The sequence below is a fragment of the Aulonocara stuartgranti genome, assembly GCF_965226115.1.
Source record: "Aulonocara stuartgranti genome assembly, chromosome: 20".
Taxonomy (NCBI): Eukaryota; Metazoa; Chordata; class Actinopteri; order Cichliformes; family Cichlidae; genus Aulonocara; species Aulonocara stuartgranti.
Genome location: NC_138956.1, coordinates 1,657,317 through 1,684,002, shown reverse-complemented (window position 1 = coordinate 1,684,002; position 26,686 = coordinate 1,657,317). Strand labels below are relative to the sequence as shown.

Genomic DNA, 26,686 nt, shown 5'->3' with positions numbered 1-26,686 from the left:
AATACATTTACATTTCAATAACTGTTTACTCTTATTTATTACAACTGACTTCTATTCTATAAGTAAATCAGCATTTAACTTTCTTTTGGCATCCCCTTGGTATAATATTTAAAATGAGAATTAAAGAGACCTCAGACTTACAAGTAAAAAAACAACAAAACAAAATTGGTAGGTTTGAACATTCAAGTGACCTCGTGTGTTGTCATCTTAGATTTATTTAAATAATTTGATTTAAAATGAACCTTACAATTACTCCATTGATAAGAAAATGAATAAAATTGCTGTTTGGTAACTGTAATTAAGAAATACATTGAAAGTCTCATACATGGGCAGGCAACACTATGTACACTATGACATGTACATTTCAGTTATTTAACAACCAGTTAATACTTAAGCACAGATTGATTTAAAACTGTAAATTCAAGTAATTTGCTCCTTCGCAAAGTCAGGCGTGGTCCCGAACTGCTCCTTTTGGATTCTATTGATGATCAGATGACACAGAAGAATCCTTGCATATAAAGTGCACGTTTGTAAAGCACACTCGGTCCTATGCACAGACTGCTTCATCTGTTCTCCTAGTGCTGGAAAAGTGCACTTCTGAGCTGCTTGAGGAACTTTTCAGTCTCAAGATTTATTGTCACCATGTAATTGTGAGAAGTTGCTGGTGTTAGTGGTGCAGTTCCCTGAGACAACATAGTTGCTTTAAACACAAAACAGTTATGTCTATCATTGTCTTTGGTCAAGATTATCTAGTAAAATATACTTTGGTTATTCTCTCTTGTTTTGGACATTTGATATAGCAAAGTGTTCATTTAGGACAGTTTGATGGTGCTGAAATGAATTCCTCTGAACAGCTTTTGGGGCTCTCCTTTGGCTCACATGTCATTCCTCCACTCAGGGTCCAGCTGCTGCTGAATGACACTCTCTGCAGTCTCAACTGGTGAGAAAAGCAAAATTCAAGGTGGAGAATTTTAACATGTTCATATGAGGAAGGTTTTTATGAAAGAATTACCCTCAGTTTCATATGTTTTTACTCAGTGGCACAATTATTGTAATTAGCCTTTGTTTGCTACCTGTGGGCTCAATTGAGATGTAAAGTGCTTGAAGTCGAACAAACACATCTACATCTTCCTCTGCCTGAGTGAATCCAGTGTAACCTCCTTCATCTCTGCAGTACTGGATGAAGCTGCAGGCGAACAGAGAAAGAGTGAACAAGAAAGTCAGCACAGATCACTCGTTCAAATTTAAAGCTGAGTTTAAAATTTAACGTTTGCTGAAAGCGGAAGTAGGAGTGTGTCACGTGCCGGGCCCAGGTGGAATCTGTTTCCAAAATTCTGGGGTTTCCCACCACAATCAGCAGGGCTTTAGCTCGAGTCACAGCCACATTAAATCTCTGGACAACAAAAGAACGTGTCACAATAATCTGTAAATGCAGGCTCTTCATTTTGTGTGTCTGTGTATGGGATTGCGTTATTTACCTTCTCGTTTTTGACAAAGCCCAGGTTGAACTTTTTGTCCATCTCTGTGTAATCGGGGCTGCTTCGAACTGTAGACACCAAAATCACTCTCCTCTCCTGGCCCTGGAACTCCTCCACTGAACCAACCTGACACACACACGCAAATATGCATTTCTGACACACTTGCTACTCTGTGTTTTGAAGTCTTTTACTCTCCAACATTTAGTTACCTTAAGGTTTTCCATACTCATAAATTGAAATTCTTTTTCCAGACCAATTTTTTCCAGTGCCTTGCGGATTTTCTGCACCTGTGTGACACAAAGAAAAACATAACCACTAACCACACCTTTAAATCTGCATCTTATCCACGTGTGTTCATTTGTAGTTATAGCAAAGGTTTGTAACCACTACATAAAAAAAATTTAATCACACCTGCTTCCTGTAGGGGGCGATGATGCCTATGTCTCGGGGTGCAATCTTTGCCACGCCCTTCTTGCCTTGTGCCTGCAGCAGTTTCCGCACATAGTCCATCAGCACCTCCACTTCAGCTACATTGAAGAAAGAAGGACTGCTGGCCTCACGTTTGTCAATGCCAGTCACCCCATGGAAGATCACTGGGAAGTTCTGAAAGACATAAATTTTGAATTGGTGAAACTTTTAACTACCTCACTGCTCTGAGTAGTTGCAGCAAAGCTTTTGTTGCTTTGATTTCCAAAAGCAGTAGAAGAAGACTGGATGTGTAAATGAATTATGTGGAGATATCATCTGAATTTCAGGAGCGGGACCACTCCTCCTTCACGCCCCCTCCGGCCTCAGGCTATAAAAGCCCCCCTTCACCAATACCTGCTGTTCTCATTTTCATGCCCCCCCCCCATTTTCCCTCTCTTCTCCTCTTTTCCTTTCATTCATTTCTCGTTAGTACCTGGGGATCTGCCCGGCCCGGGGCAAGTTACTTTGAAAAAGTAATTAATTATAGTTACTAGTTACTTCTTCAAAAGAAATGTAACTGAGTTACAATATTCTAAAAGTAATTAATTACTTGAAAAGTAACTATTGCGTTACTTTAAAAAAAATGTTTAACCCTCTGGGGTCCAGGGTATAATTGTCCATTTTTAACTACTTTTGATGTTTCCTCCACATCTCACCTTTAAAAACTATTTACTTGTTTGGTCTCATCCTTTTCAGCACAACCTCACGTGTCTGAATCTACAGTTATGTTTTCATTTTTTACAGACTGTATTAACACAATTGATCTAAAATCAGACAAAAAAAACTAAATCCGAGGAGAAAAGGTTATATTTTTTACTGTAACAACCACAAACATGTTTAATGAATCATATTTCATAATGTTAAATGCAAATATAAATGTCAATTTTAAAATCCTATGCACAAGTTTTGCAAACAACAAAGTTATTTGCATCCATTTACCTTTTACCTTGATTTTTTTAAATAACCATTTCAAACTATTTACAGAACAATCAGCTGTTCTTCAATAAGATGCCACAAATTATTTGTGCCACTGCAAAAACATCATTTCTGTCCACTATAAAAGGAAACATCACAGCCTGATACCTGCAGCTCTGACAGCAGCAGGTGTATCACTGCTGTTTCTACCTGGAGACAGCAGTCGCCTCATTGTTCTGACACACAACACAAAACTATCCACAACACACTAACTACACAAGACAGCACATTAACTACACACTCCAAACACGCTAAACGTCACAAATCTCTCACGTCTCAAAACTCGCTCGCTCTCTTTTTCTACTCCTAAAACTTCCCCTGTTAGGGGGGGGCATAAGAAGAGAGTGCTTGCTAGCGCTGTCCTTACGTGACGACACTATTGAGGAATAAACAGGCATATATCTTGTTTATCATGACTCTGGTTTTACTGGCCTATCAACACAATTTATAAACTGGTATATGTCACCTTGTTGCTTTGTCTTTAAGTGGTCATGTGATTGGCTTACCATGACTACTTTATTCTTGCTCAGTCAAACAGCAGCACTCAGGTGTTGTGATTATCGTCCGCGGGAGCGCACAGCTGCTTAAAGCTGCAGCGTCCAGATTACTTACAGCTGAATACAGCTTCAACCGTCTGTTTGTTGAAAAATAGTAACGGACCGCGTTTCCTTGTTAGTAACTGTAACGGCATTGTAACAATCCGGTTGTTCAGTCTGACGTCACTAGCCGTGTCTGGTCCTAAACTCCGCTGCAGGTCCATATATCAAACGATCACTGTGGCATTACTGAGAGTTGAAAAACTGTCTAAAGTCTTTCATCTTTAATAAAATGATCAGCGTTCTGCTCTACCAGGTGTAACAATTGAGTTTAACATCCAGGCATCCGTGAAAACGGAATTTATGACATTTAACGGAGTTAGAAGTTAGCAGGGAGTTAGCTCGCTAGCTTCTATCTAAATACAATATAGCATGTCCTGACTGCGGGGTTTTGGAAACAAATTAAAACGTACAGCTCTGCTATTACTTCCAGCATAAATGAAGACAGAAACTAAACAGCAGTGACGTTTGTAGGGTTACTGAAGTTGGGCTAGCTGGTATATAATGATGTGCTACGTGACCGCTAGCGACACAGCTATGTTAGCATAATATAAACAAGCTAACTTTTTTTCCACTCGATAAAAGTTAGCGTGAGTGTTCTCGGTGGTCAGGAACAAATGTAATCGCATGGCAGGATGCTGTAAAAGGACCAAACTTCAGCCAGGAGAACAACTGAGATAATCCATCCACAATACGAGGTTAGTCATTCATATACTGCTGCATGGGCTGGGCTGTAGCTACATCCTAAGGTTTTAAAAACTGAGCTTAAATAAATGATTAGCGGTAATAAAAGCCGAGGGAGGTCAACGGTGATCACTGACTGTTTTAGGAGCTTTTTGAGATTAAATAAAAGAAAATACAAAACATTAAACATGTTAACAACACAAAAGCCATATTAAACGCAGACTACTTTAGACCCGGAAGTAGGATTCGTCGCGTCATCACTGAACAACCGGATAGGAATAGTAATTAGTTAGATTACTTGTTACTGAAAAAAGTAACGCCGTTATTCCCATCACTGGTCGCCAGTCCCCTTCAAGGCCTTCCCCAAACCGCAGCACCAGTTCACACTTCCTCATCCCTCATCGCCCATCATTACAGAGGATGTGGTCCCAGCTAGTGAATTGTACATACACTGCACAGTGCACACTTGTTAAAAGAAGAATCACTACCTTTTTTGGTAGCTCTTCCCAGTTGCAGTAGAAGTTTCGTGCGTACTCATCTGCACAAGCCTGCAGCTCCCCGTCATAGAAAAGCTCATTGGGAATTTTGAGAATGGCAGGATGAGACCTGAAAGAAAAATGCACATTGTTGCAAATCAAGCAAATCAAGTTTTTGTCACCGAGCATCCTTAGACTCTCTTCTAGCACACCTGTAGTTACGCAGCAGCTTGGTAACAAAATGTTTGCTGAACACACCATCAGCGTTCTTCTGGTACAGAGAGAAGTTATTCATCAGCCGCTCCAAGAGGGACACTCCTGTAGACAGCACAGAGTTTTTAAAACCAAATGTCAGTTTGCTACACACAGGGAAACAGTTCCGGGCAGTATCCATCCATTCATTCATCTTTTTTTTTTTTTAACCACTTGTCCAAGCCAGGGCTGAAGGCTATCCAGGGGTCGCCACAGTAGCTCATCTGCCTCCATCTCACTACATCCATGAATCTTCTTTGTGGCCTTCCTCTTTTCTTTTTGCCCGTTCAGTCCACATTCAACATCTTGTGTCCAGCATATCTACTTTCCCTCCTCTGCACATGTCCAAACCATCTCTGCTCAACCTAAGCTGTCCCTCTGATGTACTCATTTCTAATCCCGTTTATTCTGGTCACTCTCAAAGAAAATTTTAATATGTCAAGCTCAGCAAGCAAGAAGGAGATCAGAGCCAATCCTTGATGTAATCCCACACCCTTTACTCCACACCTCACCACTGTCTCGCTGTCCTCATGCACCACTCTCACATATTTCTCTGCCACTCTTGACTTCTTCATGCAGTACCACAGCTCCTTTGTTGGCACTCTATCATCTGCTTTCTTTAGATCCACAAAGACACAGTGCAACATCTTCTGACCTTTTCTGTACTTCTCCATCAACACACTCAAAACAAATGTCACATCTGGAATACTCTTTCTCAGCACCTTGTGGCCAATTCAGAATCCCCAAAAACACGCACGTCCTTGGACTGTGGGAGGAGGAAAAATACTATGTAGCCTTATTTCTCTGTATTACAGTAGATTTGTGCGCAAGGCAACATAAGTGTTCTTACGTCTGTACTTACCCATGCCGTATTTCAGAGCATAAGGAGATCTAAGAATGGGGCCAAGCTGCTTGGGGTCTCCAGCCAGAACAACCTGACCAGCCGTTGCATCAAGCAACCCTTTGGTCCCACAAAATAACAAAAATCAATCATCATATAAATCAAATTTAGTACAGCTCTAGAAAGGAAAACTCTTTGTTGTTTATACCTGCCAATGGTATTATACACTCAGTCTCCACAGCATGTCCAGCCTCATCAATAAACACATGAGTGAAATGTTCTGCTGGAATGTCACCTGAGACGAATCTGCACAGATCAACAAATCTTTACATGGCACAAAGTCATATTTGCCACGTTCATCTGTCATGTTTAATGTTGTGTTAATGTTATAGACAGTGTCATGCAGATATGACTGCAGTGTGAGTCATTCACTACCTTCCGGCAGTAAACAGGGTGGTGACCATGATCTTATACGTCATCAGCTCTTCTTTAGCAGGGAAAATGTAACACTCCCCAACCAGGTTAGAGCATTCCTGTAAAGTGCCATCGTATCATAAACCTCAGTGAGACTTAATACAATAGCATCAAGCACTAGAACGCACATCAACACTGTGGTTAAGAAATGAGTGAGTGAGTCCTCATTCAGTGTGTCATGCATGAACATTACAGTCATGAAGTGCATTTCACATATAGTAGATACTTAAATGTAAACTACTGAATGAAAGTTTGCTCTAATATCACAGGTGAATGAAAGGTAATGCAGAGTTAGTTTCTTGATAAACTGCATCTCCATTAAAAAAGAAAAACAAATCATTTTCATTAAATGAACTCCCAGCACTGACCATTAGTTCATCAGGAACAAGTTTTGGGTCCCAGCTGCTGGCATACATGCGATATACTTTACGCTTGTCCACATGCTCCAGAATCCTCTTGCAAAGCAGATCAGCAGCACTGTTGGTTGGAGTGCATGCCAGAATGTAGCAGTTAGCTTGTGTCTTCTCTATCTGCTTGATGGCCTCCACCACAGTCACTGTTTTTCCTGAATAGAACAGGAAACATAAAAACGGCATCAGCTGAGTTGCATTTTCAGACTTATGATAAGTTCCTTCTATAGCAGCTCAAAAGCAGAGGGGTAGCAATCTTTGGGACCCAGTACCAGTTCCAGGTGGACCAAAAATCAGGTAGGGGGCAGGTTTGGATGAGCCAGCTACAATGTGTTGTACTGCCTGATATTGCTCTGGATTTTTCTCCAGCTGCCTATCAAACAGCCTGTTGATGGAAAAATAAATGGAAAAAAAGGAATAATTTTAGAGCTGAATCACATGCCTGAATCACTCCTGTCATTTCAGGATGATTTATACATTTTAAGTGTATACAGAGAACCAAAATTTCAGCCTCGGCTGAGTAGTGCAGCACTGATGATCATCCATTATTTATTTACATGTAGAGAAAAAGGATAACACATGCACTGTGTATTAAAAAAAGTATGTGATCAGTCCACTAGAGTTTCTAACCTGAGATTGGGAAGGTCCTTTGGCTGAAAGGACATGTTGGGTTCAGCAGGAAACAACACGCTTTCCAGTCTATATGAAGAAGCCAGTTCTGCCGCTCTGTGCTGGAGACGCAGAGTCAGGCGGGTTATAGTGAACTCAACACTGAACTTCATACCTTCTACAAAGCGGCTGACCAACCTGTAAAGAAATTCACAAAACCTAAGATGCCACAAATATCACTTTACTAGAAATGTATTAATCTCCCTTGATTTGTACTTTTATAATGCTAAACAGTCATCATCTTACTGGGAGCTGAAACCCAGTTTAACACTGTCCAGGTGCACACTGTGGACGTAGCCACAGTACTTGACCCCTGGTTCTCCAACAGGATACACCAGCAGCTTATCTCCTCGGAGCACAGAGGGACGGTTCTCAGCCACACCAGGCACCTGGGAAAAGGGACAAGAGCTATCTGTCACAAGGATAACCGTGATGACACAAACATGAGCTGAATGTGTCCCACAAGCTGCCACAAGCAGTCAAGGTTGTGTAGAGGTCCTTGTCATTTTTAGGAACCGACATGAAAAACAAGCTTAACATATGAATGGGTCAGTGAAGAATGACCATATTTAGGTATGTAGTATGTTTTGTATGAGTTTGATATGGGTTTAAATGAATGACCTTCATAACTGAGGGGTATTTTTCAGTGTTAATTTTTATAACTCTTCATGAAATGAATGAAACCTTCAGTTATATGCTCACTAACAACTTGCTTATTTCTTTAATTTTTCAGGTGTTGTACTGTTCTTTCTCACCATATTACATATAGCACTAAGAGAGGCTGAGCTGTTAGTTGGTCTTATACATTTTTATAATTGAACTAATGGTAACAACTAAATGTGATCAGAATCATATGTCTGACATATCTGATACATTTACCTCCAGAACAAGAAGCTTCTTGTTCGTTTTGTCTTTAGTCATGGTAGCATGTCCTCTGTCAGTATTGGGGATGTTGTATCTCTTGATGTCCACCTCCATCTGAAGCTCCTCCAGATACAGCAGCACCTGGAACCTCTCTGTGTAGTTCTCCCAGTTCAAGGGACTCTCCAGTATGGCTCTTTGAGACACACCACATGAAAAACAGATGACATTGTATACTGCAAATCATATCACAGAAGCTGAGTTGAGATTAGAGGATCTCAGTAGATCACATCAATTTCTTAATTGCTGATCATTGCTGTTTGTCACCAAGATTACACAAAAACTACCAAGCTTGAATTTTATGAAAAATTGAGCCATATCACACACAAATTTAGGACAATCTCAGGAGAATGAGATGACGTGTTTTCCACAGTCGCCCTTTCTCACATATAGCAAACAGCAGTGTCTTTTAGAAGGATTGTCACTACTGGAAATACTGGATATGCAGGGCAAACTAGACATCATGCCCACTTTCTAGTGGTAAAAGCACCTGCTCCTTTCCCACAATGTGGAAGACCAACTAACATCCCATCCAGCTGGGAAGGACATTCACATACATTTACGATCGATAACACACAGAAAAGTTGTGTAAAACTGCTTTGGTGGAGAGGTGTTCAAAAAAAAAGAAGAAGACTAAATTAGTTTTAGTGCAGAATGGAATTGAAATAACATTGCCTTGGTGTATGTTCTTCCACTGCCCCTCTAGTTAATCTATGTTTTTGTCCTATTGTCTCAAAAGAGATCATTGTTAAATATCATAAAAGATGTCACCAGATTAGTGAAATCAGAAGACACTGACAACAAACTGATAACACTGCAATTTTTAAAACACTTTAACCTCATAAAAAACTAATGGAAAATAAACATGAGTGAGGCAAACTACCATTTAACATTTACCACAATCTCAAGGCTCTTTCTTACCTTTTAGCATTGAATGATGAGTACTTCAGTGATGTAAGGAGGTTACGGATGTATGATGGTACTCGATACTCTTTCAGCTTAACCACGTATTTTAGATGTATTAATGCCAGCCTTAAGGAGACAAATAAAGGTGTAGTATTATAAAAGAGACAGAAAATGTATTTTTGTACATTTACAGAGTACGTTTAACAGCTAAATAAAGCTTAGTACCCTTCAGGTGGCACCCCTTCCACAGTCATGCAATCAACCTCAGGAGTCCAGGCGGGGATGGAGCGAGGTTTGTAGGGGGCTGTAGGTGCTAGCTCCAGTCCCAAGGAAGTTACACACTCAGCCTCAATAAAGCGCACAATGTAAAATGCAGCAGAGGATGGCTGCAGGTCTGGTTTGAATTCAAAGGCGAGTGTAGCTGGATAGAAACCAACCAAGCTGAAGCGGAAGACAGCCTGGATTTTATAGCTGTCACCTGAAACCCGGATGTTGAGTGCATTAATGGTCAAATTCAACCTGTAATCTGTGAGTCAAATGTGAGTCAAACGAGCTAGCTTATCTGTGATGCTCGCGTCACCTGGTTTTAGTGTCAGGGGGTTCTGTTTGGTCACTTTCTGCTCGTCAACCAGCGACAAGCACTTGAGCCAGTGTAGAGGTGTGTAGTAGGTGAAATACACAGTTTCTGTTCCAGTGTTCTTCACATGCAGGGTTATCTCACTCTGTTAGCAAAACACATCATTTTGTAAAGTTTTTCCTTTGTTTGTTTGTAAGCACATGTATATATCGGGGAACATTGCAATCTGATGGCTTAAATACCTCAAAGGTCTCTTCCACACGTAAGTGAAGTTTTCCATTCTCAAACGAACGTTCGGATGTGATGCTGATCCCATTTTTGTCAGATATGAAGTGGGTTCTGTAGGTGGGAGAAGATCAGAGGCATTGATTCACTGTTTTACTGCAGGGGTTCAGGCCACTTCTTTCACGTTTGCCTTTCTTTTCTAGCTGCATGCAGAAGTAATACAGGCAGCAGAGGCGGATGCTCTGAGTGAGTGACAGAGGTTAATGGACTGAAGTAGCCACACTCGCACCTCCATGTTCTGCATACATGCCTGGCCTGTTTGCCACAGCACATGAGTTGTGTTTTCCCATGTTTCACATTTCATTTACTCATTAAACAAAAACATTCCTAATGGTTTGCCTTAAAAATAAAAAGCATGTTCACACTGTGAGTTGCATTGTGCAGAAAGGAGTCTGCCAGGTTACCTCTCTGACTTGAGTTTGTTCATCAGGAGACTGGCTGTTTTCCTCCGGTATCTTACTCCTGTCTCTGCCTCATCTGCAGAGGCTGCTGTCTGTCCCATCCCCGGACTGGCTGCTCCATTCTGGGCAGGCGTCGGTTTACGGTCTCTCTGCCACTGCCACTGGTCCACGTAAAGAGCTTTGACCTGTGTGGATCATCACTTCATGTCAGTTTTATTTTAGGATTTAGAAAAAGAAAAACCACTGTCACGTTTCTGGCTTTATTTATCTGAGCTTATAAAGTTGCAACCAAGAAAGAGAATGAGCGTCGTCTTAAGAAACTCTGAAGTATTTTCTTCAGACAACAGGATGTATTTTTGAGGAAGTGACAGCATCCTGTCCTTACGTGAACTCTGATTCCTTAACTCGCTTTGACTTCAAAATTTTAAACTGATTCCTGTGGACAGTTTAAGAATATTAAGTCCTATAAAATGTTGTCCTATAAAAAAAAAAAGCTATTTTATTTTAACCATTGCTAACACAATTAATGATCCTCCTATTAACAAATACAAAAAAAGAAGAAGAAGAGCAAGCTGAACCAGTTTTGTTTTAGACAATAATAATACCTTAATGTCTTTTAGAACCTGTTTGGCTTTTTACTATGAGGTGAGGTCAAACATGCTGAAAACAAGGAAACAGTTGCCCTCTGTCAATAGCAAACTAGGGTAAGAATGTTTACTGTAAATATGAACTTTGCTTCCACTTGCACCTCCTCTAACACTGAAGTTAGAATACATGAGGTGTACAGTAGATGGCACATCATGATTTAAAACTCACAATACCAATTTCAAAAGCCCATTTCAATAAATTTCTCTGATGTAACATTTATGTTGCTAAAAGAACAGATTGCAGCTCTACCTTTGTGCTGGGATAACCTTTATTAAGTACTCATGGCTCAAAGCACACTCCCTCCAAATAAATCATCACTTTGATTTCAACTGTTACACGTGTGTGAAGTTCATGATGGTCTCTTAGATGGTTTTAGTGCTATCCTGCTGATAAAATCCTTCCAAAGGCACGAAAACAGCTAAAAAGTGCTCAAAATGCTGAACGGATGGACGGACGGACAGACAGACACAATAATACACAGAAAACCCCAACAATCAGACGACCCCTTGTGAGCAAGCAAGAGCCAAGCAACGGGGAGGGATATGAGATAAGATATGAGATAAGATATGAACACTCATATATATCAACATATAACAGGTTGAGAATAGCTTTACTCTTTGACCTCCTCTGTGATAACCAAGAAGTTTGCCTTTTTACATTAAAAAAAATAAGCCTGCATAGCCCAGATTTAACTCTGTGGCATTCTCAGGTATGAAAATGGAAGGGCAGATAACTGTTTTATTGGTACGGTTATATTAAAATACAAAAGTTATTCTGGAAAAGTCACAGAAGGAAATTACCAAAATGATAAACACTGTCAGAGAAACTACGACTACTATCAATGACCTGTATTATATCTGTAAAAACATCACAATTTGGAAAAAATTGTTTCATTTATTCATTTTATTGTCAAATGTTGAAAACATAAAACCTTGAAAACCAAATAAAAATATGTTCACTATTGTGCACTGGAGAAACAGGAAGTAACAGCTAACAATGAAGTCTTTGCTGATGCCTAAGTGGTATATATGCCTCACAGTCACTGTAAAAACATTTGCATAATGTCAGCGGATTAGCTGTATCCTGACGCTTGATGTAAACACAATTAAGGAATAGATATTCCAAATAAAGCCCTGTTCTTCTTTATACTGTATGTTAGGGAAAATGTTCTAAAACACTTCTTCAGTAAAGACTCAGAGAAGAGAAACACACAGAACTTCTTGCTAGCAAGGGCAGCCTCCACTCTAAGAGACTCCAGTGTGTGTGTGTGTGTGTGTGTGTGTGTGTGTGTGTGTGTGTGTGTGTGTGTGTGTGTGTGTGTGTGTGTGTGTTGATCAAAGGGTCATATAACATGAAAGCACAAAAGGTACATCCTTGGTCATAAAGAGGGTAGTCTCCCCCACCCTAGATGGCACGGTGAGGAAGTCCAGCAGTTAAAGCACTTAGACTAAAACAGACATAGCTACGTTAAAACAATAAAACAAGGTACGACCTCTCCCACGCTCCCAGGATGTGGGGGTGAACCAAGCCTGCTAAAAATCACACATCCTGTCACTACCAAATAACTACAAACAGCATCCTACCATAAGCAAACTTATATCACTAAAAGATTATACTGACTACTAAATACAATTTTCCATTGACACTGTAGCACTGACTCTAAGGGAACATCAGTGTGGCACGTGATCACCAACTCAACACCAGCACCGCACCTACCTCAATCCACGAGCTGCCATCTGGACTTTACCCAACAATGACTAAAGGCTAAGATTCATTTCATTGGGCTATAATCAGCCGCCAGTATTTTGTTTTTGTTTCATCAGATAAACATTATTTACCTGTATGATTAACTGATTTTAAATTTAAATGTTTCACTTGAAGTTGTATCACTGAGAGATTCTAAAAAAATATCAGACATGCCTTGTTATCTCAACTACAAGACTGAGTGATGTGCTTAAATAAAATGTGAAAATGTAAGTTTTATGGTAAAAAATCAATCAATCAATCAATCAATCATTGAAATCAGTAATTGTTAAGAAACACATGTACCGTTAGAGATTCTGGTATAACAGATAATGAAAGAGGAGTAGTGCATACCTTGGAGTTGAAACGAATAGTGTCTCTTTGTCTTGTTATTTTGTTGGACACTTTCAGGGCATACAGGACTGACCCAAAGTTTGGATCTTTGGCCTCTGGATTCCTGAAGTGTTTACAAAGAATATCATTGGTAACAAAGTAAGTTCACTTTTCAAGTGGCAGAAAATATCAAATGCAACATTTCTATTAACTCAACAAACATCAGCAAGAACACAAACTGTGCGCAGTCTGCCGCACAGTGTTGCTAACGAAAGGTCCAGCTGCTTTACTGCTGCTTTTTCAGGGAGAGAATTCTAACTTTAGTCAGAGATGGAGAAAATTGTAAGACAGACAGGAGACAAAAGGAAAAAGAGGGGTTATGTGTAAAGGGAAGGACTGCACAGTGATTTCTGATACAGATTTAAAGATTAATGTCGTCATTTTCAATCACATCTGTGTATGACCTGTAAAATTTATACCAATGCTGTTTGTTTAGGAAATGGAAAAAAGCCGAGATAGGTTGTGAAACATCTGCTGACATCTTGTTCAATTCATTTCTGTAAATCCACAAAGAGCAGCAGGTTAGCCGATCATAAAATTGTGAGTTATCATTCTTTTCCCCACTAATAATAATAATACATTTTATTTAAATAGCGCCTTTCAAAGCACCCAAGGACACTGTACAACAGATAAAAACTGGAAATATACACAATGATAAAAATAGAAGATAAAAGTTAAAACATACAGAAATTTAAGAAATTATTATAATTATTATAATTATTATTATTATTATTATTTTCCCCACTAAACGACAACAACTGATCTTAGGGCTTCCATACCAGCCGAATTCCACTTTAACCTCTGATTGTACTCAAGGCAAAGTCACCCTCCACAATGTAGACATCAGAAGAAAAATTTATATATATAAATTTGTTTGTTTTGCTGGTATCCTACATAACAGACTGATTTCAGTCTTATATTAATTTGGCACAAGGTTCAGTTGCACAAAAATTGGTGGTAGAATTCCCTCAAGGACCTACTTTTTTACGTTCTCACTTTGAGTACATTTCAGAGCCTGCACTTTTTGGCTTTTACTTCAAGAAGTCGATTCAGTACTTCAACTTTTACTGCAGTTTTTGGTTATGGATACTTTTATAAATAACAGTGATCAAGAACCCACCTCATCCGGAACTCATTGTTGTAAATGTCTCTCAGCTGAATCCTGTCTGTGATGGATACTCGATTAGTCTCCTTCAAAAACTCGAAGAACTCGAGTCCAATTTTGCAGCGGATAGATAACTTCACATTAACCATGATCAATAGTTGATATTATCAGAGTATATCCTAAATCGTCCGTGCCGATCGTCTAAATGCGGATGTAACGCATCAACGCACAGCTTGTGTTTATTTCATAAAGCAATACCCTAAGACTGGGCTTTAGCTTTCCATTCCTTGACCGCCCGCATGGGCGGAGCACCTCTATGCTATCTGCTGCGTACTGAAACAGTCATGCTCGGAGACTAAAAGCAGGCACACCCAGAGAGTCAGTCAGGCCGGAGAAATGAAACTTAACGCGCTGAGATGCAAAATCACCTGAGAGCATCTGCAAACAAAACATAACAGCGCAATAAAGCGATGCCATAGGACGAGGCAGTCTCTGCCACGTCACTATTAATTGCGTGACTGTTATCTCGCTCTGATATCTGTTGAAACCACGTACTGGTTGTAATGGCACGAGACAAGCTGAGTTACCTTCCTTGAACTTCTTTCCTTGAATCAAAATGGGTCAACACAACGCCCATAATTAAATTTGTCTTAATTTGTTTTTGTTTTATTATTGACTCAAAAATAGAAAAAGAAACATAATGAATGGTATGGCTGTAGCATGCATTGAGCTTTATGACTTAAAACACGACTTGTACTCTGGCCCATCATCCCACTCCTAAAGTGGGATCAAGGACAGAAAGGAAGACAGATATATATTCGCTTAAAATGATATGCAAAACATTGCCATTAGGTGGTAATAACAAGCCGCCTGTTTATCAAAGCCATGGAAATTCAATAACAGCGACGAACATGCTCGCAAACAGGCCTCGACCTGTAATCTGACATATCGGGCATTTGCCCTGTGGCCCGACCCACTTGTGGCTGCGCACCGGCCCTGCAAACACTGACAACACTGACAGCAGCCCATTGGGTTATTTTCTGTTCTGAAACGGGATTGTCCAATCAAGTCTCCTAACGCAACCGGCCCCTCCCCTGCCTCCCCTGCGCGCTCGTGCACGTTGTAGAACACATATAAGTGCGGAAGAAGCGGTCCCAGGAGATGAGAGACAAATAAAAACGACAAAATAAACGTGTTGTTATGTCTTTCGATGAAAACACAAATAAGCAGTTTGATGCCGTTAATGAGGTGTCTGAATGCATGTCAGTGCTAAAACAGGGCTCCTCTGCCTGAGTAAGAGTTCACTCTGAGTCTGACAAACTGAGTTGAAATGCTGAGCATGCGCCGAGTATTGTTTATAGTACGTTCAGTTAAGACTTTTTAAATTATACATGCATGACTTTTTTTTTAAGTAAGGCCCTAAGTCGTCAAGGTTTCCGCCAGAGAAACCATGATTTTTTAGCTTTGACACCACAGTCTGTATGAGTCACATCACACACAGAACAAGATGTTCAGTGTTGCTTTTCACGAGTCTAAACAAAGAACCACATTCTGGTTGTATTCCTCAATCTCTGTTGTCAGCAGAAACCATTTGTCTTACAGAAAAAACAGGATACTTAGACTCTTCCTCATTTTTTGACATAGTTTAATTTTACACTACATACACTTCACACAGAGATACTTATCTGCAAAAAAGAAGGAAACAAGTTGTGTGATTCAGTACACAGTTGTGTGGAATAAAAACTCTCATCAAGCCACTTCCTGTGTTAAGAGGACTGTTCTATATTGATTTGATTGTTTATGCCTATTTAGCTTGATAAATAGTGTTTTTAAGTGTTCATTGAGCATTAACACCTGTTAGCTCAGCCAATTAATAATCATTATTAATCATTACTCTGAAAAATAAAAGGTAAACCCTTTTTTACATTACATAATGCGTTTGAGTGTTTGAAAAAACTGAACCAGGTACAAAGCGAGTACCAACAGCCCTGTGACTCTTCTACTTCTGGTAATAGGGCAAAGAGAGACTTCTTGAAAAACAAAAAGAGGACACAAAGAAAGAGATAGAGCCCCTTAAAGGCCAAAGTGCAGCCTTTACACACCAGTGGAAACTTTAATCGACTGCAAATGAAATTAAAAGGGGAAACCTTGAAAATGAAACCTTGGACAAGATAAAGATAAAACAAGATAAAACAGAATACACAACCCTACTGACTCTGTGCGCTCTTTCCCCTCTCTGGTGTTGTGTAGGAGGCAGGCAGGTGTGTGAGGCGCAGAGAGAGCTCACACCTGTTGGCATTCAGCTAACTGTTTAAAAAGACTTGGAAGCTAACATTTTCTCTCTAATCTCTCCAGCAGGCAGCACGTTGTTTGTTTAGTTTTGAGTTTCTTTTTTTAGTTTTAATTAATTAATTAATTAAATGTTCTTCAAAGCTTCTTGGGATGTGTGAGCTTCTGTTGGCAAAATCTGATAGAAACTGAGGTTCACACAAACGGGTTGTCTTTATGAGTTTCAGTAATCTTTGCAAAAGGGTCAAACAACAATGCAAACTGTATGACAGGAATCTGCATGCTTTGTGACCTTGTCTTTATAGAGACAAGTTTTCCATCTTCCATGGTCACACGATACAGCCAAAACATTGCTTATCAGAAGCAATGTCCTTGTGCATGGACATGTGGCATATTTGAAAGATTACATGGACACAGAATATAACAACAGGGTCAGCTTGACAACTTGTCTTAAAACCTTCCTTTTGTTTTGTCTTGGCTTTGAGGTGGTTCATGAGACAAGGAATAAGAGTTTTATTAAGCCACAAAGAAAAGTTCAAACAACTGATGGGTTCTCAATCAGAACCTGTCCCCTTGGGGCATGTGTTGGGCAAGAGCAGAGGTTTGCAGACTCACACTTTACACAGTCCTGTTGGGAAATGTAGGGCCCAGATGTGCCCAGTGGGGTTGCCCATGATGTGGGTTGACTGTGGACTGCCCACACTAAGCAAAGCAGAGAGGGGGCCACAATGGGGGCTCATGTAGGCCTGCAGTAAACTAACAATATGCCAACACTGTAGGTTTCGGGCACTATTTGGGCCCCACCTAACAGCACAGGGCCAGATGTGCCCCACATATCCAGTAATGGGGCCTATAGTGGGCTGCCCACCTAAGCCCGATGGTGCTGGGTCCATATGTGCCCTATGGTACATTACCATAACCAACTGGTTTGCAGTTCATACAAAGAATCCAAAGAAAAGCTACTTTCAGCTGCTTCCTTCACATGGGGTCACCAGAGCAAGTAGCACCAAATCTTTGTTGTATCACATTTGATTCCTGCTAAAACAACCTCCAAAGGATTTGTGCATCCTCATAACCTCAAACTGGGAGTATTTTACGTATTAGATAAATATGTAAACCCTTTTTTATAAATACCCTTACCCCCAAAAAAAGAAACAAACTCAAGTCTTATCAAACAAGTCGGCATGTTTTAGAAAATGGAATAGGGCCTGATAACTTTAACTGAGGGTTTCAATCAGTTGCCTTTTCTGCGCCTTATATTTCTAAGAGTGTAAAAAAATATGTTCTATGTTATACGATTTTCACATTCCCCTGTGTGGTGCTTCCCTATTATATATACAAATATAATAAAAAAAAATGTAAAAAATACAACAAATTAAATAGAAACCGCAAACCCCAAAATGCACGAGATTAGGAATTAAAAAATATTTCATATGAATTCAAATGCAGAGCTTAAAGTGTTCTGCTTCTACTTATTCTTCTTCTGACTGCTACCTTTACAGCAGATGTCTCTGTCTCATGTAACAGAACAGGCCTCTACTATTAGACCTTTACTACATCAAGTCTTTTCTCCGTCTTCTTCTTTTTTTCTCCTGCCTGTCAGCTCCATATTCACCATGTTTATTATATCCACTATCCCTCCTCTGCGCATGTCACAGTCAGCCTTGGCTTTCTAACTTCATCTCCACACAGCTCAACCTGACTCTCTCTGATATATTTCTAACCCTGCCCACCCTGCTCACACCAAACAAGTCTTAGTATCTTCCACTCTGCCACCTTCAGCTTCACCTCCTGTCTTTGTTAGTGTCACTCTCTCCACACCATGCATCACAGCAGATCTTACTACCATCATGTGAATCTTCCCTTTCACTCTTGTTGCCATCCTTTTGTTACATATCAAGCCTGACACTAGTCTCCATCCTGCCTGCACTCTCTTCTTCACTCCCTTGTGCATTCTCCAGTGCTTTGAATAGTTGACCCCAGGTATTTAAACTCATCCATTCTTGATCTCTACACCTTGCGTCTTCACTGTGACAGTGTATGTGGTCTTGTTTCATCCCTCTTCTCTCCAAATCATTGCTCCACTTCTCCAGGCTCTTCTCCCTCCCCCTCCTGTTCTCAGTATAGCTCACAATGTTGTCAGCAAACATCAGTTTATTGAGACTTGCCTGACCTCAGGAGTCAACCCATCCATCACCATTGCAAACAAGAAGAGGCACTGATCGTTCATGTAATACCACCCTGTTAGGAAAATATATTTTATGTTTTATTTGCTGTGTATTTTGTCTTATGCATTTAATAACGAGGCCACCTTTCAGTTATAAACTGTGCCAGAGGTCATTAGGTTCTTTACCCAGACTGAAACTATGCAGAGCAGGAAGCTTTGTGCAGAGTTGCAGAGAACATTGCCTGTTGTTATGTATTGGTTGTTTATTCTCAGCACATCAAAACTGAATCAGGACAACCCCCACCTCAAAGCCATTTATCATTCCCACTGCACGTATCACTACTGTCTCACTGTCCTCATACTTGTCCTGCACCACCCTCACATACAGAACCACAGCTACTCTCTTGGCACCATCCTCTGTTTTCCATAGATCTTTAAAGACACACTGCAACTCCACACATTGCATCTGTGGTGTTTTCTGTTAGCATGAAGCCAAACTGCTGCTCACTGATTGTCACTTCTCTTCTTAACGTACCTTCATCAACTCATTCCTATAACTTCATGGTATGGCTCAGCAGCTTTGTCCCTCTGTAGCTACTACAGCTCTGCACTTAACCTTTGCTATTAAAATCAGCACCAGTGCACTTCTAGATTTTTCAGCATTTTCATTCATTTTTATTCAATTTACATATGAACTTTACACAATAACTTACAATAAAACAGTTAAATTAGGTGAGCTATTGTCTGGTAGATGTGTTTATGTGATGTGATTTAAAAAAAAAAAAAAAAGCGATGACACCTAATTAGTCTTCAAAAAAAGACGACCAGTTAGCACTTTAGTTGTAGTGTTGCTGTGGGTTCACATGGTGGTGCAGTTTGCTCACCTAAAACAAAGCACATGTACTCAAGGGTCCCACAGAAACCCTGAGGTCAATGTGTGTCAGGCTTGAAGTGTGTTTGCTTTGGTCTTATACACACAGAAGTGCAGACCCACAATAAACTACTATTACCTTTTTGTTTTTTTTACTTTTTGCTGATTTAGGTTTAAAGTAATTAACTTAAGCAATTAAATAAGAATGACAATAGGATGCCCGCATGAGTGGTAGAAAATAGAAGAATACTTAGATTTCCATTTTTGACACCAAAACGTCAGATTTACATCAACATAAAATCCAAATAATCATAATAAATAAAGTAGATGTGTTAGAGGTGTTTGGCTGACACACATGAACCTCGAAGGAGAGAGATGAGAACATTTGCACATTTGTGAAAAACAGCACAGAAAGTTCACAGAATACTCAGTGATATCATCTTTATTTAAGGCTCTTATCATGATTTAACCCATTAAATGCTGAAGCAACAGTTCAATAGTAACACCCCCCCCCCCCTTTTTTTTTCTCTTGCTGTTTCTATAAATCAAATTTCCATTTGAACGTTTTTATTTTATTTTTAGTTTTAAAATTATTTTTTGTTGTTCACACAAATAATGAAATACATTTCTAATTTGTCTGTTTATCTAGATATTAATAGATTTAAGTCAAATTTATTTATAAAGAACATTTAAACAAAGCTTTCACTGACTACCTATACACAAATGTGCATGTAATTATGTAAAACATGGACACGGAATTAAGAGGCCATCGGCAATAAGCAAATGAATAACAACTACAACAACCACCAGAGGACAGCAGGAGACAGAGTTACAGAGGTAACAGCAAACAGGAGATAAGTGGGATGGAAAGGACAGAGAATAAAGATGAGTTTTGAGCCTATAGTCTCAAAAGCAGAGATGAAGGGCACTCCTTTTGTGTTAAGCTGTAGCCAATTTCACAAACGTGGTGCAGCAGCTGCAAAGGTCTGTCACCGTTTCGTTTGAGGCCTGACCTTAGGACATGTAAGAGATTTATGCCAGTAAATCTGAGAGACCTGGGAGCTGAACATAAACAAACGACACTAGTGATATAAACTGGGGTCTGTCCATTACGAGCCTTAAAAGCAATCAGTAAACTCTTAAGCTGAAAATGGACAGGAAGTTGGGCCAGGACTAGAGTGTAGTACACATGTGTTTCATATATGTGGATCCCTTGTATTAGATTCATGTTTCAGTTGAGAAAGAATACCATAAAAAGATAAAGGTGAGTGGTATATTTACAGTAGACGAGGCCTTATAAGTAATAGATTTCATTCAAGAAATGGATTTTTTTAAAATTGATCCTGTTTGCTGTGTGGACAAAGTGTGTTTGTGTTTTTTGTTTGTGACTCTATCCAAAATACAAAGGATTTGTTTAAACCTCTTCACTGGGGCACTAAGTTTCAGCAATAAGTCTGAGGTACACCTTGGCTCCAAAGGGTATGTGAAGTCTGTCGAAAGGAAAGCTGTACCCCGAGAGATCGCACACACCAAATGATCCAGTGCAGAGATTTCTGGTACAAAGGGACCAATTCTGACAAAGAAGAGTTTGAAAAGACAAACACAAAATGAAGAACTGCAGAATGAGCATAAAGACAGGGAATAAAAATACAATCAACCAGAGGAGAATGTAGCAAAAATCTAATAAAGAAAATTTAATTTAATAAAGAAAAGAGAAACATTTGGTACAACTACAAATACCTGAAAGAAGAGAAGAAAAAATGGGAAACCATAAAAAAATTGGAGGGTGAGGAAGAGCAAAAAACAGAAAAAAGGGGGGAAAAGACTGATGAGAAATGTCTGAAAAGACATTTCATGACCTTCAGTGAGATATCATATGGTATATATCAGTATAGGCTGACTTGCTATTGGCTCTTCCTGTATAAATCAGCTGTTAAGTAAAAGACTTTTCTCTTTGTGCTTTGATATGAAAAACAAAACAAATATCAATGCTACTTGATGTTAGATAGTTGTGGAAGGCATTTTAGTACAGTAACCTGTCATGTTCAAGAAACCAGTTTGAAATGATTTGAGCTTTGTGACGTGGGTAGACTGTAATTATCAAAGGATAGACATCATCAGCAACAGTACTCAGGTAGCCTGTGACATTTTAACAATGCTCAGTTGACACAGGGAGGCTAAAGGTGTGCCAAGAACGTAGTTCTAATCTTATGTATCTATCCACTTCTGTTGTCCCGTTTTGGTGAGCCTGTGTGAACTATAGCCTTGATTTCCAGGAGTGGCAGCTGGTGTGGTCTTCTGCTGCTGTAGCTTCAAGATTCTACATGTTGCACATTCAGAGATGCTCTTCTGCATACCTTAGTTGTAAAGAGTGATTATTAAATTTACTGTTTCCATTCTATCACCTCGAAGCAGTCTGCCCGTTCTCTTCAGACCTCATTTTTACACAGAAAACTGCTGTTTATTGGATATATATTTTAGGACCATTATCTATAAACCCTAGAGATGGTTCTCTTGGGAAATCTCAATAGATCAGCAGTTTCTTAAATATTCTGACCAGACCTTCTGACATCAACAACCATGCCACAATCAAAGTCACTTAAAAATGACTTTTGTTCAGTTGATGCTCAGTTTAACTTCAGCAGGCTGTCCTGAGGATGTGTACTGGTCTTAAGCGACTTGGGGTCCTGCTTTGTGATTGGCTGATTAGGTTTTTCCATGATGAGTAGCTGAACATATGTACCTGATAAAGATGTAGGTGAGTGCATGCCAATATGATTGCACAAGTTAGCACTTAAGTTATTTGGCATTTCTATTTTATATGAATTTTCTGGCAATAATGCTATTATTAGCACCTTAGCTGTAACCTGGGTAAGCTATATAAATCTGACAATAGTTAGCTTGTACAGCTGGTAAAGTAACTAATAAAAACAGCTAGCTAAGCTACCACCTAGCTCAACCACAGGAGTTCAGATTATCAGTATTTTATATGTTGGTATTTTCTACAGCTGTGTAAAAAAAGCTAGCAATTAAACTGTGATACAAGACGAGCTAATGTTACAGAACATTAGCCAGGAGAAAAATGATTATAGAAAACACCTTTGGTGTAGTAGTCCACCATAAAGTCCCACATAAAACACTATACCGGTGCATGTAATGCAGGCTACTGTGCACCCCAGCTGGTAGGAAATGACTTTGATAAGGCAGAGCTCATAAGTTTCATACATTCAAACTTTGGCCACTTTGCTCTGTATAAGGGACACACTGTTGACTTTCTCTAATATTCAGCATCCATATTTCTGATAAATGTAAGTATACAGTTAAAACAAACTGTAGATTATTTATGTGCAGGGCAACCTGCCTGTGACAAATAAAGCTTTGATTGATTGATTGATTGATGTGTTTTTGATGTTTTGAAGTGTTTAAAGTTGTTGTATTAAGCTTGCATGTACTTGCATGTAGAGTATTTCTGCAGTGCTCAGTGATCATAGAATGAGGGTCTTGTAAAATGTCAAATTTAAATGTTTTGTTGTGGTATATTTATTGTATTTTTTAAGTTCAACGATTTTTTTAAGCTATTAGATTTCTTGCAGTGCTGTGCAAAAGTCTCAAGCCACCCCTCATTCCTTTATACTTCTATAGGAAAATTGGAAACCGATCCTGTGATTTATTTTGAAAGTGAATATTTGGTGTGACCACCTTTATTCTTTAATACAGCTTGAAGTAGACTTCAGGTATAGTTTATAGGTTTTTTGGAGAAGGACATTCAAAGCTGTTCTTTGGATACTGGCTGACTTTTATCATGTCTTCTGTCACGATGTTCATACTTTGCTTCAATAATTGTTTTTTCCATGCTCTTGGAAGACCAATCCATGACTGGGTGCATCCCACTGTGTTTTTCTATCTATGTGTACTTTTACTTCATTGGCAACATGTTTGGGATCATCGCCAACCATCAGACACACTTTATAGTGTCTGATGGTTGATTCATGCAATACTTTGACCTGTGAAAATCGTCAGGTCTGAAATGTCCGAAGGAAACCTGGAGAACTACTGCTCGAGACCACTATGGCAAATGGACTGGTATTTATATGGCATTTTAAAAAATGGAATTCAAAGCACTTTTTACTACAAGTTTCATTCAGGATATCACCCATGTGTTTGGTAGAATGAGGTGCTTTTGTATTAAAATAAATTACATTGAAGGCACAGAAAATATCACATGAATTGGAAATTGTTAAACCTGTCAAATCCATTTAGATGTCTCTTAAGGTCGGATGTTAAAACACAAGCAGAAGGAGGATCTGATGATCAGTGATTACTATTCTAGATTTAGCTTGTGGTTCTGTTTTTCAGGATTTTGAGCCTAAGGTAGCAGAACAAGAAGGGCTATTGATGAACCCTCACCACACAGACTATAATGTTATTCCCTACCCCAAGACGGGCAAAGAACAACTAAACTAAGAGCAAAACTCTGAAAGTTGGTGCATTTAGAAAAAAGCAGAACAGAGATGAACTGAGTTCAATAAACCTGAGCTTTACAGTATGCTCATTAGGGTTAGGTAAGCTTTTCTGGAAGATGTCGAGTTTGGTGGTTTATAAGAATTATTTGGTGTGTGTGTTTGTAAGTGTGTGCAAGCGTAGGAGGTGTCTACTGATGACACCAAAGGATTAGTGGAACAGGGGGGTCGGCTTTGTTTGACACAATCTTCTGAGCATCCCGACGTGTTTGTTTACTCTGATCAGTGTTTGTGTTGTGCACGCATCTGTCGTGTGTTTCTGTCAGCCTCCTATCCATCTACTTGACTACGTCTGTGACTGTGTTTGAAGCCAAATTCTGTAACAATGGCTCCGCCTTCCAGGCTGTCTTACTGTACCGTCTGACATCCATGTTCACCATCTTCCTGCCCGGTCAGCCGTGACCCCACATGAGCCAGACGCCCAGACAGCAGGACCTGTGCATGTTTCTGCTGTGCGTGTTGGAGGGAAACAGTGCCCCAGATAGCAGCGTGCATGTGTAAATGTTTATCAGTCGACATGTCAGCGCATTGTGTGTTTGTGTGCGTGTGTGTCAATGACCCAGAGAGACAGCAGGGCCAAGAAATGACTTAAATGGCCACAGCTGCATTTCCATGGCAACAGGGTGTTTTAATAGAGGAACATTATGGGCTAGAGCGCAGGGTAATGACCGCTTTGGCTGTCGGAATGCCTTGATCTTATCACCATGGCAAGAGGGGATGCTCCCACTTTCTGATGGTCTAATAGCCCCGGCTCTAATAGACAGGCAGACTGGGCCACTGGGGTCACCCGGAAACACAGACCTTCCCAAAACACTCACAAACCAGTAATGCTGCTTGACTTTGTCCGTCATTTGTTCTATATCTGGTTTAAGCGTCTACCTATTACAACGCTGTCTTCCTGAGAAATAGGCTGCATTTTGCAAGCGTATTTGTGATGGAAATGTAATCAAAAGGCGTTTCTTCCAGCAGACGAGAGGACGAAACAAGGGGATGGATGAGGAGAGAGCAGGAGATAAGAGCTTTGCTGAAAACCTGTTTGTAGAAGAATGTCCTGTCACTGTTTTGGCACACACACACACACAAACACACTCATACTTGCTAACCCTCCCGAATCTCACACAGCTCGGCCGAGTATATACACGGACAAATCCCATAAGTCCATTTGAATACCACGACGGTCGTCTTCTAATCTGTTTGTTTGAAGCTTGTGATGAATCTACAGTTTTTCAGCGGACCCAGCACAGGCCTAATATCCACACTTATTTGTTCATGTTAAGGGTTGAGTTATTTCTCCACACAATTGGTTGGATGCCAGCAATGGAGTGTGTGTGTGTGTGTGTGTGTGTGTGTGTGTGTGTGTGTGTGTGTGTGTGTGTGTGTGTGTGTGTGTGTGTGTGAGAGAGAGAGAGAGAGAATGTGGCTCTTTATCTCACTCAATGAGTGAGTGGAGGTTGGTTGTAAGGCCATCTGTCCCTCTCAGACACCTAATCTGTCTCTGTCACTGTGCGCACACACACTTAAATGCTTGTACGTACCTATACAAATGAAATATCCTCTGCAGTGATGCTGCCTTTATTAGATGCACCATCGCTGGACTATATGGTGCTACTCAGACCATAAATGACTATACAAACTAACACAAGTAAGCAGTTTTTCATTTGAATTTTGTTGTAATCAAATGAAAGTCTCTGTCCTTCATACTCTCAGACAGACGGTGCTCAGGGTGAGAGCTGTGCTTCTGCTGAAGTGTCCCATTGAGTTTGGTGAAGTGGACTTATCTCCTACCATCCCCTCTCGCATCACACTCACTACTGGATCCAGACAGGGCTGAGTGCCACACTGATCCTGCCCTCCTCACACCAGAGAGGCCTCTTTCTTCTGGGCTCGGTCCCACACTCAGACCCCCTCAACCTACCGCCGTCCTTACAGTTGTCGGAGTGCTGCATATCGCTAAAGGTAATGATCGTGTGTGTGTGTGAGGACTGGACAGTCGATGGTTGTGATAATGATGTCTGGAGATGCCAGATGATACTGTTTTTTTTCCTGACATGACAGTATACACACAGGGCCTGAGAGAGGCACGAAGGATCCTTGGTGCTATAGAAACCGGCCTTAGCAATCTATGCAGACTTTAGCAGATAACATTTATCAGACTATCTGAACATGGTCTGCTCTAAGATTCCCAACCAGGCCTCCAGTGCTTGCTTCTTGGGTAATTGCACACGTGGCATGCAGATTCCACTCATATTTGCAAAACAGATTGATTCATTTACACCAATTTTGCATTTTGGATTTTCATATTAATCACATAATAGGATTTGGATGTGCTGTGTCTGTGATTTTATTGGCCCCTTTCTTCTTACATATTGAGAAAGAGAAAGGGAAAGAGATTCAGTCAGTTCTAAAACCATCATATCCTACAGAAAATATGTGGCTCAAACAGATTTGATAACATACAGTGAATGCCACAAAAATGCTCTTTATGCCATCCAGGATCCCTCTGATCTCTAATTTGTAAAATAAAATGTCAATCTTAA

General features: G+C 40.0%; 2 protein-coding genes across 2 annotated transcripts in view; one reads left to right on the top strand and one right to left on the bottom strand.

The window, feature by feature from the left end:
* Positions 1-169: 169 nt before the first annotated feature.
* Positions 170-14,718, bottom strand: LOC309696276 (putative helicase mov-10-B.2). Its single transcript, XM_082517437.1, has 23 exons — positions 14,318-14,718; positions 13,159-13,261; positions 10,417-10,598; positions 9,970-10,066; positions 9,731-9,872; positions 9,376-9,628; positions 9,166-9,276; positions 8,203-8,380; positions 7,570-7,712; positions 7,285-7,461; positions 6,927-7,039; positions 6,613-6,809; positions 6,206-6,303; positions 5,979-6,076; positions 5,792-5,890; positions 4,890-4,995; positions 4,690-4,807; positions 1,890-2,081; positions 1,688-1,765; positions 1,479-1,604; positions 1,305-1,393; positions 1,074-1,186; positions 170-937 (listed from the first exon to the last, which is right to left on the bottom strand). The coding sequence occupies exons 1-23, from the start codon at positions 14,449-14,451 to the stop codon at positions 876-878; spliced, it is 3,009 nt and encodes a 1,002-aa protein (XP_082373563.1). The 5' UTR covers positions 14,452-14,718; the 3' UTR covers positions 170-875.
* A 7,581-nt stretch (positions 14,719-22,299) lies between these two features.
* Positions 22,300-26,686, top strand: part of fkbpl (FKBP prolyl isomerase like) — a 50,558-nt gene continuing 46,171 nt past the window's right edge. Inside the window, exons 1-2 of the mRNA XM_082519578.1 lie at positions 22,300-22,387; positions 25,857-26,105. The gene's annotated coding sequence lies outside the window, so the exon portion shown is untranslated. The remainder of the gene's footprint in view (positions 22,388-25,856; positions 26,106-26,686) is intronic.

Coding starts and splice junctions, on each gene's coding strand:
- LOC309696276 (XM_082517437.1), bottom strand. CDS start 14,451: ATGGTTAATGTGAAGTTATCTATCCGCTGCAAAATTGGACTCGAGTTC. Junction 10,067..10,416: donor AACAAACTCAAGTCAGAGAG/GTAACCTGGCAG, acceptor TCCCACCTACAG/AACCCACTTCATATCTGACA. Junction 4,996..5,791: donor TGCTCTGAAATACGGCATGG/GTAAGTACAGAC, acceptor TGCTGTCTACAG/GAGTGTCCCTCTTGGAGCGG.